Here is a 19,384-nt window from a genome sequence, read left to right as displayed (position 1 = left end):
TGGCAAAAAGAATAAAACAATGTATGCAAATTTAAAGATATTTCAGATATTGTAGGATCCCAGAATGAAATGCAACTGTGACATAAGAATCTAATTGTACCGCAATTATATGAAATAATCTCACTAAAGGTAGTTGAAGAATCGGTTAATGACCTAAGGAATTTGAAAATGAGTGGAGTCCATAAGACTAATGGCAAAAGCAACCATACATAAGCACGCTATTATAGTTGATCAAGTAGATTTTCCCATGGGGTATGAATACATATACACAGCATACATGTATACTGGAATTGAACAGTTAAGTAAATGGATGATTGCTATGGTTTGAATATGTCCCCTAAAGTTCATGTGTTGGAAATTTAACCCCAAATGCAACAGTGTTGAAATATGGGACCTTCAAGAGGTGATTAGATCATGAGAGCTCTGTCTTCATAAATGTATTAATCCTGTTATCATGTGAGTGGGTTAGTTGCCATGGGAGTGGGTTCCTTAAAAATGTGAGTTTGGCCCCCTCTTGCCTTCTCTGGCACATGCTTCCCGGCCATGTGGTGACTTCTATCATATGACATAGTTTTATTGCGGCACTATTCACAATAGCAAAGACTTGGAACCAACCCAAATGTCCATCAATGACAGACTGGATTAAGAAAATGTGGCATATATACATCATGGAATACTATGCAGCCATAAAAAAGGATGAGTTCATGTCCTTTGTAGGGACATGGATGTAGCTGGAAACCATCATTCTCAGCAAACCATAGCAAGAATAGAAAACCAAACACCACATGTTCTCACTCATGGATGGGAATTGAACAGTGAGATCACTTGGACACAGGAAGGGGAACATCACACACCAGGGCCTGTTGTGGGGAGGGGGGTAGGGGTAGGGATAGCATTAGGAGATATACCTAATGTAAATGACGAGTTAATGGGTGCAGCACACCAACATGGCACATGTATACATATGTAACAAACCTACACATTGTGCACATGTACCCTAGAACATAAAGTATAATTATTTAAAAAAAAAAAAAAAAGAAAAGAAAGCCCTCACCAGATGTGGCCTCTTGATCCTGGACTTCCCAGCCTCCAGAACAATGAGTCAAATAAACTTCCATTGTTTGTAAATTACCCATTTGGTGGTATTGTGTTATAGTAACACAAAATGGGACTAAGACAATGATGGATGGTGCAAGTCAAGTTTCTCACCCTTTGGAGTGGGAGCTTACAGATCAGCAAATGTAACAGGCTAGAATGATCGGTATGGTAATGAATTAGAGTTGGAGAATTCAATATGAAATCATGTTTAGCTTAACACAGACACAGATGAATGAAGGAAAAAAATTAGAGGTATGTGCATATATATGTGAGTTAGTATACACACACATATTTCCTCACTTCAGCTTCCCTTTTATCAAAGAGCCTAGAGGCAAGGAAGCCCCAGAAGAAACTAGCACACCTAGTACCCAGATCGTGTTTTGTAATACCATTCTCCAATGAAGGGAACCAGGGTTTCTTGGGGAGATGGTTGATTCTAGAATTGAGGTAGAAAATATACAAGGTAAGTGTGGAGTATCTGGTACTTCCAGAAAGTAAGGAAGTGCTCAAGAAACAAAAACAGAAAACCACAATGGTCATAAGTCAAAGAGACATAGGAACTAGTTAGAGAGGCTTCTGCAGGCTTTACAGGAAGCATAGAGCTGGCATCTGCCTGGCTTCTGCGGAGGCCAAAAGAAGCTTACAATTATGGAGGAAGGTGAAGCAGGAGGAGGCATGTCACATGTTCCTGCCATATGATTTCTGGTTCTTATAAAATATTAAATCCATGAATTGACACTTCTGAAGTTATTTAAAGAAATTTGTCATAGGCTTTGAAATTATAAAGACAGCTCCAAAAATATTTTGGGTAGTTGCAACAACTTTGAACTAAGTGCCTTACATCTTAAGGTGAAAGCTCTGAAGGAAAACATTCATTTGCTGTTTAAGTTCTGGTAAACTTTATTTTAAACATAACAAAATGAACATTATAGTGAACTTATGTGAGGAATTAGTCAATGTATCTAGCATAAAAAGGTGAGGCAATTATCTAAGTAATTGCTTTATTTGATCACTTGTGCTTGGACATGTTTCTTTCATATTTTGCAGCAGAGTTATACATACACAATGTAAAATGTGAAATACATTTATAAGCCTTGCTATAGAAAAATGGAGGTTCCTGCCTTCTCTTTCCCTGTTCTATTTTCTCTTCCCCAGAAGCACTTCTATCATTTTTGGCTGATATTTTGATATTTACCTTCATGTCTCCAAATAGGATGCTTGCATAGCCTCTTGTTTTTTCACAGTTTTAGGTGTTATCTACAGATCTATTGCAATAGAAGTTGAAGATCTAGCTTACTTCCCCTCCCTATGTCTCTACAACACATACACAACTTTTCCATTTCTTCATTCTCTATGTATATTTATTCCCCAACTTAGTGTTTACATTATTATGATCATAGTAAATATTACTCATATGCCACGTGTCTCCCTATGTCATGTAGTAAACAGCTGTGCCATGTAGTCAACAAGTATTTCTTTTCCTTTCCTGCACAACTTTTTGGATTAATTAGTTTATATTATTGTTTGTTTTCTTGGGTTTCCCTGACTTGTTTATCACTAATGCAAGCCCAAACTCTGTCAATTGTCTAAATTTCTCTCAAGTATATTAAGATGTAGTACATATTCTATCAATTTCTTCTCTTATTCTCAATTTTATCTTATGGAAGAAATTTTTCTGGGTGTGTTGCTTTGTCAACCCTGCACAATGATAGTTTGGGATCCTCCTTTACCATCCTCTTGGGATTCCCTTTGCCTTGTTCTTATGCTAATTATCCTGTACTATTCTTTGGTTTTGTTTTCTCATCCTTTTAATGGAGCAAATCCTCAGGCATTCTTCTGAGAAAAGGTACATGGGCAATAATTGAGATCGTACGTGTCTGAAAACATCTTTATTTTATCCTGAAATTAGGTAGGTTTTCTACGTATAGAATGCAAGGGTAGACATGATTTTTGCTTTATAATTTTAAACACATTGTTTCATTGCCTTTGAGATTGAAGTATTGTTATTTGAAAATATAATGTCATTTCCATTTCTAATCTGTTTTGTGACATGCACCCTTTTATCAGAGTTTCCTGTAGCCAACAGTTTTCTCAAAGTCTGATGTGGATCTATTTTCATCATTTATGCTGGCATTTTAATGAGTTATTTCAATCTGGAGGATCATATGTTTCAGGTCTGAATAGTTGTCTTGTACTGTTTGTTTAATGATCCCCTCCCCTCTGCTGATAGCAGAATTCTAAGATTACCCCCATGATTTCTGCCTTTATAGAAACTCCTCTCCTTGAGTATGAGTGGAAGTTTGAACTTCTAACCAATAGAATATGGCAAAGGTATCACCAGTGGAGGCTGGAAAACTGGCTAGCCATATGCAGAAAACTGAAACTGGACCCCTTCCTTACACTTTATGCAAAAATTAATTCAAGATGGATTAAAGACTTAAACGTAAGACCTAAAACCAAAAAAACCCTAGAAGAAAACCTAGGCAATACAATTCAGTACAGAGACATGGGCAAAGACTTCCTGACTAAAACAAAAGCAATGGCAACAAAAGCAAGCTTTGACAAATGGAATCTAACTAAACTAAAGAGCTTCCGCACAGCAAAAGAAACTATCATCAGAATGAACAGTCAACCTATAGAATGGGTGACAATTTTTGCAACCTATCCATCTGACAGAGGGTTAACATCCAGAATCTACAAAGAACTTAAACAAATTTACAAGAAAAAAACAAACAACCCCATCAGAAAGTGGGCAAAGGCCACCATCTGGGAACTGAGGAGTGCCTCTGCCCGGCTGCCCAGCTGACTGGGAAGAGAGGAGTGCCTCTGCCTGGCCACCGCCCTGTCTGGGAAGTAAGGAGTGCCTCTGCCCAGCCCCCGCACAGTCTAGGATATGAGGAGCTCCTCTGCCTGGCCGCCCTACCGTCTGGGAAGTGAGGAGCGCCTCTGCCAGGCCACCTCACAATATGGGAAGTGAGGAGCGCCTCTGTCTGGCCGCCTCACAGTCCAGGAAGTGAGGAGAGCATCTGCCTGGCCGCTGTGCAACCCTCCAGGTATGAAGTGACAGCCTTGTGTGTGATCTTTCTGCCCTCCCCAAGTTTGCATTTTCAACGTTAAAGTTTACTTTTTAATTAAAAAAAAAGAAGTGGGCAAAGGATATGAACAGACACTTCTCAAAAGAAGACATTTATGCGGCCAACATATGAAAAATAGCTCATCGTCACTGGTCATTAGAGAAATGCAGATCAAAACCACAATGAGATGCCATCTCATACCAGTTAGAATGGTGATCGTTAAAAAGTCAGGAAACAACAGATGCTGGAGAGGATGTGAAGAAAGAGGAACTTTACACTTTTGGTGGGAGTGTAAATTAGTTCAACCATTGTGGAAGACATTGTGGCAATTCCTCAAAGATCTTGAACCAGAAATACCATTTGACCCAGCCATCCATTACTGGGTATACCCAAAGGATTATAAATCATCCTACTACAATGACACATGCATACATGTGTTTATTGCAGCACTGTTCACAATAGCAAAGACTTTGAACCAACCCAAATGCCCATCAATGATAGACTAGATAAAGAAAATGTGGCACATATACACCATGGAATACTATGCAGTCATAATAAAGGATGAGTTCATGTCCTTTGCAGGGACATGGATGAAGCAGGAAACCATCATTCTCAGCAAACTAACACAGGAACAGAAAACCAAACGCCATATGCTCGCACTCATAAGTGGGAGTCGACCAATGAGAACACATGGACACAGGGAGAACATCACACACTGGTACCTGTCGGGGGATGGGCAACCAGGGGAGAGATAGCATTAGGAGAAATACATAATGTAGATAATGGGTTGATGGGTAGAGCAAACCACCATGGCACGTGTATACCTATGTAACAAACCTGCAGGTTCTGCACACGTATCCCAGAACTTAAAGTATAATTTTAAAAAATAAATAAAAATAAGAAAACAAATTAAAAAAAGAATATGGCAAAGGTGATGAAATAGCACTCCCCATAATTATATGATTTTACTATGTTATATGGCAAAGGCGAGAAATTTTGTAGATATAATATAGGACCCTAATCAGTTAATTTTAAGTTAGTTAATTAAAAGAGATTTTCCTGGGTATACCTGACCTAGTCAAATGAGCCATTTATTTATTTATTTGTTTAAGAGCAGGTTTTGCTCTGTCACCCAGGCTGGAGAACAGTGGTGCAATCATGGCTCACTGTAACCTCTAACTCCTGGGCTCAAGTGATCCTCCCACCTGGGCCTCCCAAAGTTCTGGGATTATAGGCATGTGCCACCACACCCAGCAATTGAGACTTTTAAAAGAAGGCGTAGAAGTGAGAGACTCTCTTGATAGCCTTGAAAATGCTAGCTACCATGGATTCTAAACCTGAAAAGAAATTATTTCTGCCAACAAATGTGTGAACTCAGAAGAGGACTCTTAGCCTGTGATGAGACTCCAGCCCTAGCTAACTCCTTAATTGTAGTCTTGTGAGACCTTGAGCAGAGAAGCCAAGTGAGTGTATCTGAACTTCGGCCCATGGAAACTGTAGGGCAATACTTAATTCTAGTTTGTGGTAATTTGTTAGGTAGCAAGACTAACACATCTCCCCTCTTCACACACACACGTTTTTGTTGTTGCTCTCTGATTCTGAGACTCCTATTATTTGGATTTTGGATCTCCTTGGCTAATTATCTTTTTTTTTTTTAATCTCTTTTTTCAATACTCCACATCTCTGTTTCTCTGTTCCACACTCTGGGAAATTTCCTTAGAAATTTTTATCTTCCAGCCCTTCTGCTATGGTTTGAATGTGTCCCCACAGTTTATGTGTTAGAAACTTCATTCTCAATGCAACAGTGTGGCGAACGGAGGTCTCTAAAAGATAAATAAGCCATGAGGGCTCTGCTCTCATGAATGAATTATTGTCCTGATTTGGGGAAAAGGTTAGTTATCTTAAAAATGGACTCCTGATGAAAGGATGAGTTTCACTTTCTTCCTTTCTCTCCCGAGTGCTCTTGTGCCCTTCTGCTCTTCAGTCAGGTGATGAACTGTGATGAACTTATCAGATGTGGCCCCTCAATCATGGACTTCTCAGCCTTCAGAACCATGAGTCAAATAAATTTCTATTGTTTATAGATTACTCAGTTTCTGCTGTTCTATTATAGCAGCACAAAACAGACGAGGAAAACTTCCAATTTGTTTTCATTTCTGCTATCATACATATATTTTTAAATAATAGATTGTTTTATTTCTGTGAATATTCTTATTTATTATACAGTATATTATACTTGTTTCATGGTAGCAATGTTGTTTTTTTATCTTTCTGAATATATTAATAATTTGATTTCTGTTTTATTTTGTTTTTGGAGTTTTCTTTTCCATGTAGGGTATGCATTTGCTCCAAGTTGCATTTATCTGCTGTTTTGCTTTGGTCCTTTTACCTTTCAAGTTAAAGGCTTCCCTTAAATTAAAAGGCAGTGGGCATCTCTGAATGTGTTGGCGTGAGTTGGGAGTAATTGAGGCTGGAGGTGGGGAAGCAGCTTATCCAATCACAGTTTTTACTTTGGGGCATTCTAGCTTGGCTATTTTGTTGGGGAACTTAGAATGCTATTATCTTGAAACTTTTTTTCTTGAGCTGGTCAGGCTGTGGGGGAGGATTTTCCAATCTCCAGGCTAACGGTAAAAGTCTGTCAGCTAGTATTCTGAAAGTCAGGTAGATAAAGAGGAGCAGGATTTTAAGCATTTAACATGCATTATTTTCCCTCAGTATCCTATCGTTACCTTCAAACCCCACCGGCCAAAAGACTCTATTTTATACCTTCCCCAGAGACTAGATCTCTGATCCTCTGCCAGGGTGAGAAGGTAGGGAGAGAAGAAAAATAGAGTGGTAGTTGCCAGATGCTAGGAGTTGGAGACGCCACTGATGGATCTGACTGCTGTCTGGGACTTTCAGCCAATCTTCCTATTTTTCCAGAGACTTTCTAGTGCTGTCAGTCCCAGAGCTTTGTGCAGCCTCTGGTGTAAAACAGAGTTAGTCTACAGCCTTTCCCTTTGCCGGCTTTGAGTTTTGAGACGCAGTCTTGCTCTGTGACCCAGTCTGGAGTGGCATGATCTCAGCTCAAGATAGCCTCAAATTCTCCAGGCTCCGGTGATTCTCCCTCCTCATCCTCCCAAGTCACTTGGACTGCAGGCGCACGCTACCTTGTCCAGCTCATTTTTTAATTTTAGTAGAGATGCAGTTTCACCATGTTGCCCAGGCTGTTCTTGAATTCCTGTAATCAAGAAATCCACCTACCTCGGCCTCCCAAAGTGCTGGGATTACAGGCATAAGCCACTGTGACCAGCTTGTTATGTTCTTTTTACCACTAATTCACCTGCTTCTCAGTCTCTATATTGTTTACTTGCTTGTTTTGTTACACTCTTTTGTTCTCTCTGTCTTTATTGATTTGTGCTTCTTAAAAATGTGTCTTATTCTTATTCCAAAATTGACCACATAGTTGGAAGTAAAGCACTTCTCAGCAAATGTAAAAGAAGAGAAATTATAACAAACTGTCTCTCAGACCACAGTGCCATCAAACTAGAACTCAAGATTAAGAAACTCCCTCAAAACCACTCAACTACATGGAAACTGAACAACCTGCCCCTGAATGACTACTGGATACATAATGAAATGAAGGCAGAAATAAAGATGTTCTTTCAAACCAATGAGAACAAAGATACAACATACCAGAATCTCTGGGACACATTTAAAGCAGTGTTTAGAGGGAAATTTATAGCACTAAATGCCCACAAGAGAAAGCAGGAAAGATCTAAAACTGACACTCTAACATCACAATTACAAGAACCAGACAAGCAAGAGCAAACACATTCAAAAGCTAGCAGAAGGCAAGAAATAACTAAGATCAGAGCAGAACTGAAGGAGATAGAGACACAAAAATCCCTTCAAAAAATCAATAAATCCAGGAGCTGGTTTTTTGAAAAGATCAACAAAACTGATAGACCGCTAGTAAGACTAACAATGAAGAAAAGAGAGAAGAATCAAATAGACACAATAAAAAATGGTAAAGGGGATATCACCACTGACCCCAGAGAAAATACAAACTACCATCAGAGAATACCATAAACACCTCTATGCAAATAAACTAGAAAACCTAGAAGAAATGTATAAATTCCTGGACACATACACTCTCCCAAGACTAAACCAGGAAGAAGGTGAATCCCTGAATAGACCAATAGCAGGCTCTGAGATTGAGACAATAATTAATAGCCCACCAACCAAAAAAAGTCCAGGACCAGATGGATTCACAGCCAAATTCTACCAGAGGTACAAAGAGGAACTGGTACCATTGCTTCTGAAATGATTCCAATGAATAGAAAAAGAGGGAATCCTCCCTAACTCATTTTATGATGCCAACATTATACTGATACCAAAGCCCGGCAGAGACACAAGAAAAAAAGAGAATTTTAGAACAATATCCCTGATGAACATCAATGCAAAAATCCTCAATAAAATACTGGCAAACCGAATCCAACAGCACATCAAAAAGCTTATCCACCATGATCAAGTGGGCTTCATCCCTGGGATGCAAGTCTGGTTCAACATATGCAAATCAATAAATGTAATCCAGCATATAAACAAAACCAAAGACAAAAACCACATGATTATCTCAATAGATGCCGAAAAAGCCTTTGACAAAATTCAACAGCCCTTCATGCTAAAAACTCTCAATAAATTCGGTGTTGATGGAACTTATCTCAAAATAATAAGAGCTATTTATGACAAACCCACAGCCAACATCATACTGAATGGGCAAAAACTGGAAACATTCCCTTTGAAAACTGGCACAAGACAGGGATGCCCTCTCTCACCACTCCTATTCAACATAGTGTTGAAAATTCTGGCCAGGGCAATCAGGCAGGAGAAAGAAATAAAGGGTATTTATTCAATTAGGAAAAGAGGAAGTCAAATTGTCCCTGTTTGCAGATGACATGATTGTATATTTAGAAAACACCATTGTCTCAGCCCAAAATCTCCTTAAGCTGATAAGCAACTTCAGCAAAGTCTCAGGATACAAAATCAATGTGCAAAAATCACAAGCATTCTTTTGTTTTGTTTTGTTTTGTTTTTTGAGACGGAGTCTTGCTCTGTCGCCCAGGCTGTAGTGCAGTGGCCAGATCTCAGCTCACTGCAAGCTTCATCTCCCGGGTTTACGCCATTCTCCTGCCTCAGCCTCCTGAGTAGCTGGGACTACAGGCGCCTGCCACCTCGCCCGGTTAGTTTTTTGTATTTTTTAGTAGAGACGGGGTTTCACCGGGTTAGCCAGGATGGTCTCAATCTCCTGACCTCGTGATTCGCCCATCTTGGCCTCGCAAAGTGCTGGGATTACAGGCTTGAGCCACCGCGCCCAACCGCACAAGCATTCTTATACACCAGTAACAGACAAACAGAGAACCAAATCATGAGTTAACTCCCATTCACAATTGATACAAAGAAAATAAAATACCTAGGAATCCAACTTACAAGGGATGTGAAGGACCTCTTCAAGGAGAACTACAAACCACTGCTCAATGAAATAAAAGAGGGCACCAACAAATGGAAGAACATTCCATGCTCATGGACAGGAAGAATCCATATCGTGAAAATGGCCATACTGCCCAAGGTAATTTATAGATTCAATGCCATCCCATTAAACTACCAATTACTTTCCTCACAGAATTGGAAAAAACTACTTTCAAGTTCATATAGAACCAAAAAAGAGCCCGCATTGCCAAGACAATCCTAAACCAAAAGAACAAAGCTAGAGGCATCATGCTACCTGACTTCAAACTCTACTACAGGGCTGCAGTAACCAAAACAGCATGGTACTGGTACCAACACAGAGCAATGGAACAGAACAGAGCCCTCAGAAATAACACCACACATCTACAACCATCTGATCTTTGACAAACCTCACAAAAACAAGAAATGGGGAAAGGATTCCCTATTTAATAAATGGTGCTGGAAAAACTGGCTAGCCATATGTAGAAAGCTGAAACTGGATCCCTTCCTTATATCTTATACAAAAATTAATTCAAGATGGATTAGAGACTTAAATTTTAGACCTAAAACCATAAAACCCTAGAAGAAAACCTAGACAATACCATTCAGGACATAGGCATGGGCAAGGACTTCATGTCTAAATCACCAAAAGCAATGGCAACAAAAGGCAAAATAGACAAATAGGATCTAATTAAACTAAAGAGCTTCTGCACAGCAAAAGAAACTACCATCAGAGTGAAGAGACAACCTACAGAATGGGAAAACATTTTTGCAATCTACCCAAGTGACAAAGGGCTAATATCCAGAACCTACAAAGAACTCAAATTTACAAGGAAAAAAAAAAAAAAACCCCATCAAAAAGTGTGCAAAGGATATGAACAGACACTTCTCAAAAGAAGACATTTATGCAGCCAACAGACACATGAAAAAATGCTCATCATCACTCGCCATCAGAGAAATGCAAATCAAAACCACAATGAGATATGATCTCACACCAGTTAGAATGGCAATCATTAAAAAGTCAGGAAACAACAGATGCTGGAGAGGATGTGGAGAAATAAGACCACTTTTACACTGTTGGTGGGACTGTAAACTAGTTCAACCATTGTGGAAGACAGTGTGGCGATTCCTCAAGGATCTAGAACTAGAAATACTATTTGACCCAACCATCCCCACGTATATATTACTGGGGATATACCCAAAGGATTATAAATCATACTGCTATAAAGTCACATGCACACGTATGTTTATTGTGGCACTATTCAAAATAGCAAAGACTTGGAACCAACCCACATGTCCATCAATGACAGACTAGATTAAGGAAATGTGGCACATACACACCATGAAATACTATGCAGCCATAAAAAAGGATGCGTTCATGTCCTTTGTAGGGACATGGATGCAGCTGGAAACCGTCATTCTCAGCAAACTATCACAAGAACAGAAAACCAGTGCCACATATTCTCACTCATAGGTGGGAACTGAACAATGAGAAGACTTGGACACAGTAAGGGGAACATCTCACAATGGGGCCTGTCATGGGATGGGGGGAGGGGGGAGGGATAGCATTAGGAAATATACCTAATGTAAATTACGAGCTAATGGGTGCAGCACACCAACATGGCACATGTATACATATGTAACAAACCTGCACATTGTGCACATGTACTCTAGAACTTAGAGTATAATAATTTTTTTTAAGTGTCTTATTGCCATTTCTGGGGTTTGAAAAGAAAGTAAAAGTAGATGTATATGTTCACTTTGCCATATTTACCATAAATCTGTTAATATTTTACTTGAATAATTTTCTGATTTTTCACAGGAAAAGATACTTCAGATAACTGCTTTGAATAAAAACAGGCCAAAAACCCTCTGTTTTCTGGGATTTATATGAGAAAGTACATTCATTCTGTTTTTCATCAAACCTTTGACTCAGGTCAGTAAGTTGATTAATCAATTTTAGAAAATAGTTCTTTTCTCTGGGAAGATTTTTTTTAAAAAGTCAATAAATAGATGGACTTTGAAAGTAGTAAATGCCCTTTCACTGATAATTAATTTTTCATGCTCACAGAAAACCAGCAACTTCCATCTGCAAACATATTATTTTGGAAGACTCTTGCCTGAAGTTGACGTTTCTTTCTGTTAGCACCGGTGTGTCCGGAATTGGTGGGTTCTTGGTCTCGCTGACTTCAAGAATGAAGCCGCGAACCGTCACTGTGAGTGTTACAGTTCTTAAAGATGGTGTGTCTGGTGTTTGTTCCTTCAGACATTCAGATGTGTCTGGAGCTTCTTCCTTCTGGTGGGTTCGTGGTCTTGTTGGCAGGAGCGAAGCTGCAGACCTTCACAATGAGTGTTACAGTTCTTAAAGGTGGCACATCTGGAGTTGTTCATTCTTCCCAGTGGGTTCATGGTCTCACTGGCTTCAGGAGTGAAGCTGTAGACCGTCGCAGTGAGTGTTACAGCTCTTAAAGGCAGCATGGACCCAAAGACTGAGCAGCAGCAAGATTTATTGCAAAGAGCAAAAACAACAAAGCTTCCACAGTGTGGAAGGGGACTGGAGCTGGTTGTCACCGGCTGACCCGGGTTGCCACTGGCTGGCCCCGGCAGCCTGCTTTTATTCCCTTGTCTGGCCCCACTCACATCCTGCAGATTGGTCCATTTTACAGAAAGCTGATTGCTCCGTTTTGACAGAGTGCTGATTGGTGCATTTACAATCCTTGAGCTAGCTAGACACAGTGCTAGGCGAAAAAGTTTTCCAAGTTCCCACTAGGTTAGCTAGACACAGAGTTAGCTAGATACAGAGCACCAACTGGTGTATTTACAAACCTTGAGCTAGACACAGAGTACTGATTGGTGTATTTACAAACCCTGAGCTAGACACAGAGTGTTGATTGGTGCATTTATGATCCCTTAGCTAGATATAAAAGTTCCCCAAGTCCCCACCAGACTCAGGAGCCCAGCTGGCTTCACCCAGTGGATCCCGCACAGGGGCTGCAGGCAGAGCTGCCCGCCAGTCCCGAGCTGCGCCTGCACTCCTCAGCCCTTGGGCGGTCGATAGGACCGGGTGTCACGGAGCAGGAGGCGTTCCCCTTGGGGAGGCTTGGGCTGCACAGGAACCCACAGTGGAGGAGGGGTTTGGGCATTTTGGGCTGCACGTCCTGAGCCTTACCCCATGGGGAGACAGCTGAGGCCCGGTGAGAACTCGAGCATGGTGCCATCGGACCAGCACTGCTGGGGGACCTGGAGCAACCTTTGCAGCTGCTGGCCTGGGTGCTAAGCCCCTCACTGCCCTGGGCCAGTGATGCCGGCCCGCCGCTCTGTGTGCGGGGCCCCACCGAGCCGGCCTGTGCGCCCACGGGAATTCACACTGACCTGCGAGCGCCCTCCGCAGCCCGCCCGCACTTCTCCCTCCACACCTCCCTGCAAGCAGAGGGAGCCAGTTCCGGCCTCGGCCAGCCCAGAGAGGGGCTCCCACAGTGCAGTGGCAGGCTGAAGGGCCCCTCAAGCACCGCCAGAGTAGATACCCAGGCCAAGGAGGCACTGAGAGTGAGGGCAGCTAGCACATTGTCACCTCTCACTGGCTTCATTCCGTTGTTGACAGCCTAGTCTGTCAAACTAGAAGAGCCACTGACAGAAGTGATGAAGAACCAACATTGCATCTGCTTTATTTTTTTTTTAGTACTTGTTCACATAGAAAGTATCCAAGACAAAATTCAAGCTAATTTGTAGATGTGAACAAATGTTCATAATGTAAGGCATTATCTCCCTAAAAATGTTATCATTTGTATTTGACAAGTTCAAGGTTGAGAACATCATCAAAAAGATGATCATAACTGCTATTGAAAAATTTATGTCTCTAGGAGCATTTTAAACGTGTGTTGAATTTCCCCAATATTCCTAACCTTGGTAGAGATGACCCTCCAATATTTGTTTATGTTTTTGTTTGAAGAACTCTTAGGAAATTCACCTCCCTGAGCAGAGTCCCAATATTGTATTTGAGGGACACTCTCTAAGTCATAAATCTCCTATGTCTCTGTGTAATGTCACTTCCTTCCGAGAGGACTTTCCTGCCCATCCTATCCAAAATAGCTCCTGGCCTGAAGCCTGTAATTCTCTCTTTTGCTTCCTTTATAACACGTATCTGAAATTATGTTGCCTATCATTTGCTTCCCTTTAACTATCTAGATACCCCCTACCAGAGGTAAACTCCACAAAGGCAAGGGCGTTGTTTGTCCTGCTTTTTCTGTACCCCAGCTCCAGCACCGTAGTCTTCACATTTCTTCAGTCTGACTGCTTCCTTGGCCGTTACTTGCTCCTTCACATTCTTCCTGCCCCAGTTCACCTTCTCAGAGAGACCTCTTTAACCACAGTCCAAAGTCTAATGACTATCTATTTCCTTCAGGGCCTTCAGTTGCAAGAAATCAAAAGTGACTTCAGTTGGTTAAGCAGAAAAAGAGTAATACAAAGATGTTTTGTGGTTTACAGAATTGTTGAGAGGGCTGGAGAGCTAGGCTTGGGCTCAGCTTCCAGAACAGCATCTAAAGCTATATTGCAGAAGCAGAACTTATCTGATGAAGGAGTAATTCTAGCTACCAAAGGCAAGTTGGCTGTTTTGTGCTGTATATTACCTTGTAGCCCCAGCTACTATTACAGGAGGGAGGGAGATAGAGAGTGAGAAAGAGATAGTGGAAAAGAGGGCTGGAGGGACGGAAAGAAGGAGGAAGGGAGGGAGGGAGAGAGAGAAATTACCTGAACTCTCCTTCCCTTTTGCATCAGTAGCCTCTAATTTAAATTCTAGCATGGCTGTATTATTAGTGGAGCCCAAGTCAAATGCCCGTCTCTAGCTGGAAAAGAGACACATAAATAACTCCTATAGGGGGAGCTAATCTTTGCCTAACGCCAAAATTCATGCATTAGAGCATTCTTAAAGCATTAAAAAGTTGACAGATGAGTCCATTATAGTCCCATTCACATCACTTCATTCATTTCCTTCCCACCTCTTATTAGCATATTTAGATGCCCTGTTATTTATATTTATTTTTATTTTCACTAGAATACAAGCACAAGGAGGATGGGAATTTTATTAGTTTCCTATTGGCTGCTGTGATTAGTTACCACAAATTGAGTACCTTAAAATAACACAGAACCTATCATCTTACAGTTCTGGAAATCAGAAATTTGACACAGGTCTCACTGGGAGAAAAGCAAGATGTTGTCAAGGCTGTGTTCCTTGTCTTATTGCCTCTCTTTCCACTTCAAAGCCAGCAACAGTGGGTTGAGTCCCTCACATTTTTTTTTTTTTTTTTTTTTTTTTTTTTAATGTAGACAGAGTCTCACTCTGTCCTCCAGGCTGGAATACAGTGGCATGATCTTGGCTCACTGCAACCCCCGCCTCCTGGGTTCAAGCAATCTTCTAGCCTCAGCCTCCCAAGTAGCTGGGATTACAGGTGTGTGCCACCACACCCAGCTAATTTTTATATTTTTAGTGGAGATGGGGTTTCACCATGTTGGCCAGGCTGATCATGAGCTCCTGAGCTCAGGTGATCCACGTGCCTCGGCCTCCCAAAATGCTGGAATTACAGGCATGAGCCACCACGCCTGGCCTCACATTTTTAATCTATCCTTCTCTTATCTCCTCTTTCTCCCAGCATGAAAAAGGTTCAGATTTTAAGGACCGATCTGATTAGATTAGGCCCACCTAATCCATGATAATATTCCCATCTCAAAGTCCATACCCTCACATCTGCAAAGCCTTTTTAAAAATTTAATTTAATTTATTTTATTTTTTGACACAGAGTCTCTCTCTTTTGCTCAGGCTGGAGTGCAGTGGCGTGATCTAGGCTCACTGCAAGCTCCCCATCCTGGGTTCAAGCAGTTCTTGTGACTGAGCCTCGCGAGTAGCTAGAATTACAGGCATACGCCACCACGCCCTGCTAATTTTTGTGTTTTTAGTAGAGATGGGGTTTTGCCATATTGATCATGCTGGTCTCAAACTCCTGGCCTCAAGTGATCTGCCAACCTTGACCTCCGAAAATGCTGTGATTACAGGCTTGAGCCACCGCGCCCAGCCCTCAATAAATATTGATGAGATGAAGAAACCTAGATAATGGCAGAGGTGGATCAGCTTCTCTGTGCTCTCTGTGCCTTACACTCAGTCAGACTTCTCTGGGGCCAAGTCTGGTAGTAGAGGGGGATGTTTAAAAGGCAAAATTCTATCAACAGCCTATTGGGAGAAAAGATGAGTGTTTGGAGAGAAGCTGAGGCAGGGCTTCCATGTCTGCTAGACTTGCTGGCTTCTTGCTTCTAGCACTCCTGTTATCTCAAGCAGCCACGTATTTCTCATTCACTTGATACACTGTTTCCTTTCAACCCCCACATCCTCACCACCTGTTTATTTTTTTGAACACCAATAAATAGCGTGGGCTCGCAGAGCTTGGTACCTTCGCAGCCTCCACACTTGCTATGGCCCCCTGGTCCCACTTTCTCTCTCAAATTGTCTTTTTCTCAATCCTTTGACTCTGCTGGACTTCTTCTCCCCCATGACCTTGTGTTGGGTCTGATCACCCCAACAACAGCCCATACGGGAATGGCTGGCAGGGATGCTTCACCTAGAATCATTTTGAGCTGGAATGCTGGGTCCCATATTTTCTACTTGTCCTGGCCATACAAGCCCTTGTCACTGGCAGTCAGATGTAGATCATAGAAAAATCCCTGGAAACTTGGGGGTCCCAGTAATGAATGGGAATGCTGAGACCAATCACACTCTTACAAACCAATTCAAGGTACTCTCAATTCAACTAAACCATGGCACTGTGACTGCTTAGAAAACTGAACATGTGTATTTAGTATTTTCCCCAACAAAACCCTGTAAAACATCCTTGTGCATGTGCCGAAGTGTGTGGGTGGACTGAGACCACACAGTTATCATGGCATCTCTTCCCATAGAGTCAATTTTAATACTAGCAGGTATTTTAAAGCATTGCTTAGATGTAAAATAAACATGAGGTCAGGTGCAGTGGCTCATGCCTGTAATCCTGGCACCTGGGGAGGCCGAGGTGGGTGGACCATTTGAGTCCAGGAGTTCAAGGCCAGCTTGGGCAACATGGCAAAACCTTGTCTATACAATTAAAAAAAAAAAATTAACCAGGCATGGTGGTGAGTGCCTGTAGTCCCAGCTACTTGGGAGGCAGAGGTCAGAGGACGCTTAAGCATTGAGGTTGAGGCTGCAATGATTCATAATGGCTCCACTGTACTCCAGCCTGGGTGACAGAGCGAGACTGTCTGAAAACAAAAACAGAAACAATAAAAAACATGAACCTGTTATGGGGTGGTATATAATAATTGCTTAAATTTTTAAGGAAAACAACCACAAGATTTTAAAGGCATTTCAGACTCCTGCCTTGACTTACCCTCTACAGTTCTCTTTTTACCCTACCATCACTGGTGTAATTCTGTTGATGGAGTTTTCCCTCTCAAAACTTTCTCCTCTACTACCAGTTAGGGGTACTTTGGTAGAAAATGTTTTTTAAAAAAACTGTTCCAAACCTACCTAAAATATCAGCTATCTGGCTCATGATATGGTCTGACATAGAACAGACAGAAAGACTGTCCTGTCAGACCATATCATGAGCCAGAACATATAAGAACATATAAGTCTTTCTGTCTTTCTGGGGCTAGAACGATCACTCATGAAAGATTACTAAGAGGTGATATTTTGTAGACATTATTCAAGGTTGACAAAATCCAAATTCTTGCTTTTTGGGTCTCTGAACAGCACCATGGTGGTTGGCAAGAATAAATGTCTTATGAAAGGCAGCAAAAAAGAAGCCAAGAAGAAAGGGGTTGATCCATTTTCTAAGAAAGATTGTTATTATGTGAAAGCACTTACTATGTTCAACATAAGGAATATTGGAAAGACACTAGTTACCAGGATTCAAGGAACAAGAATTACCCCTGATGACCTTAAGGGTCATGTGTTTGAAGTGGGACTTGCTGATCTGCAGAATAATGAAGTTGCATTTAGAATAAACAAGCAGATTACTGAAGATGTTCAGGGCAAAAACTGCCTGACTGACTTCCATGGCATGGATCTTACCCATGACAAAATATGTTCCATGGTCAAAAAACGGTAGACCATGACTGAAGCTCATGTCAGTGTCAAGACTACCAATGGTCATTTGCTTGGTTTGTTCTGTATTGTTTTTATATAAAATGCAACAGTTAGATACAGAAGACCTCTTATGCTCAGCACCACCAGGTATGTCAAATTCAGAAGGAGACAACGGAAATCATAAACAAAGAAGTATAGACAAATGACTTCAAAGAAGTGGTCAATAAATTGATTCCAGACAACGTTGGAAAAGACTTAGAAAATGCTTGCCAATCTATTTATCCTCTTCATGATGTATTCATTAGAAAAGTAAAAAGCTGAAGAAACCCGAGTTTGAATTGGGAAAACTAATAGAGTTTCATGGTGAAGTTACTTGTTCTGGAAAAGCTACCGGGGACAAGACAGGTGCTAACGTTGAATGAGCTGATGGATATGAGCCACAAGTCCAAGAATCTGTTTAAAGTTTGATTTTAATAGTGGCAAATAAAAAAGCCTATTTGTCTGCAGCTAGTTAAGTTGATCGAGCTCTTTTCCTCATGGAGGCTTGGTGTGCAATGACTGCAAACAGCAGGTTCCTTGGTAGTGTACGCAGCCTGTTTCTTGTATGGGTTGCCTCTAAGGGTCCTTGGAGATAGCCCTTTCCAAGGTATGCTCATGTCTCTGACCTTATGCTGTCCCTGTGTAGGCTGTAGACAGGTATGCAAGGTGCCATTGGAAAGCTTCAGAGCATCATAGCCTGGGTTCATATTGGCCAAGTCATCAGGTCCATCTGCACCAAGCAGAACAAGGAGCATGTGATTGAGGCCCTACACAGTGCCAAGTTCAAGTTCCTGGCTGCCAGAAGATCCACATCTCAAAGAAGTGGTACTTTATCAAGTTCAATTTGAATGAAGTTGGAGACATGGTGGCTGAGAAGTAGTTCATTCCAGATGACTAGGGAGTCAAATACATGCCCAATTATGGCCCTCTGGACAAATGACAAGCTCTCTACTCATGAAGGTTTCCACTGTGTGGCCATCTCCTAATGCCAAACAATAAATCCTACTTCCTATCAAAAAAAAAAAAAAAAAAAAAAGTGTTCCGTTTGTGGGGGAAAAAAAATCCAAACTCTTTAATAAGGTTTCTAAGTTCACAGATTCCAGGATCAATGAATTTGACACCAAGATCCTTAGGCAATAAGAACGCAATGTTTTCCTTGGTCACTCCTCTCCTACTTTTCTCTAGACACCCAAACTCCTAAGGTAACCATGAGCTTTTCATGGTGGCATCATTCCTTGGAATTCTCAGTTCTCTAATCTAGTGCCTGACAGGAAATGAGTACTCGATATTTGTTGGCATTGAATTCTGGGACACACTCCCCAGATTCTCCATGTTCTAAAATGACCTCTCACTTTTTTATTGTTATTTCTCTGTTTTCTGCCCTGCAACCTCACCATGAACAATAAAACTGAGCTCTCGCTAACTCCCATAACAGAGAACCAAGAAAATTGATTATTCATCTAAAGTAATTCTTACTAAAATATGAATGGCTGGAAAGTATATTAGCTTATATTTTGAAAGTAGAAAAGATATTCAAATTATTTCATTCAATATGGTAGGAATTACATCTGTTTTG

The 19,384-nt window shown here is 41.1% G+C and overlaps 1 protein-coding gene, 1 long non-coding RNA gene and 1 other non-coding gene across 3 annotated transcripts in view; all 3 read left to right on the top strand.

The window, feature by feature from the left end:
- Positions 1-19,384, top strand: part of LOC126957455 (uncharacterized) — a 173,243-nt gene that overhangs the window by 100,837 nt on the left and 53,022 nt on the right. The window lies entirely within an intron of this gene.
- On the top strand, positions 16,618-19,284 carry LOC126957454 (40S ribosomal protein S3a-like). Its single transcript, XM_050795381.1, has one exon. It carries the CDS (start codon positions 17,438-17,440, stop codon positions 17,789-17,791), a length of 354 nt encoding a protein of 117 aa, XP_050651338.1. The 5' UTR covers positions 16,618-17,437; the 3' UTR covers positions 17,792-19,284.
- Positions 18,271-18,406, top strand: LOC126957771 (small nucleolar RNA SNORA70). Its single transcript, XR_007726939.1, has one exon. It is a non-coding gene; the product is annotated as a small nucleolar RNA SNORA70 (small nucleolar RNA).

Source organism: Macaca thibetana, chromosome 6 (assembly GCF_024542745.1).
Source record: "Macaca thibetana thibetana isolate TM-01 chromosome 6, ASM2454274v1, whole genome shotgun sequence".
Lineage (NCBI taxonomy): Eukaryota > Metazoa > Chordata > Mammalia > Primates > Cercopithecidae > Macaca > Macaca thibetana.
This window is presented reverse-complemented; position numbering and strand designations above follow the sequence as displayed.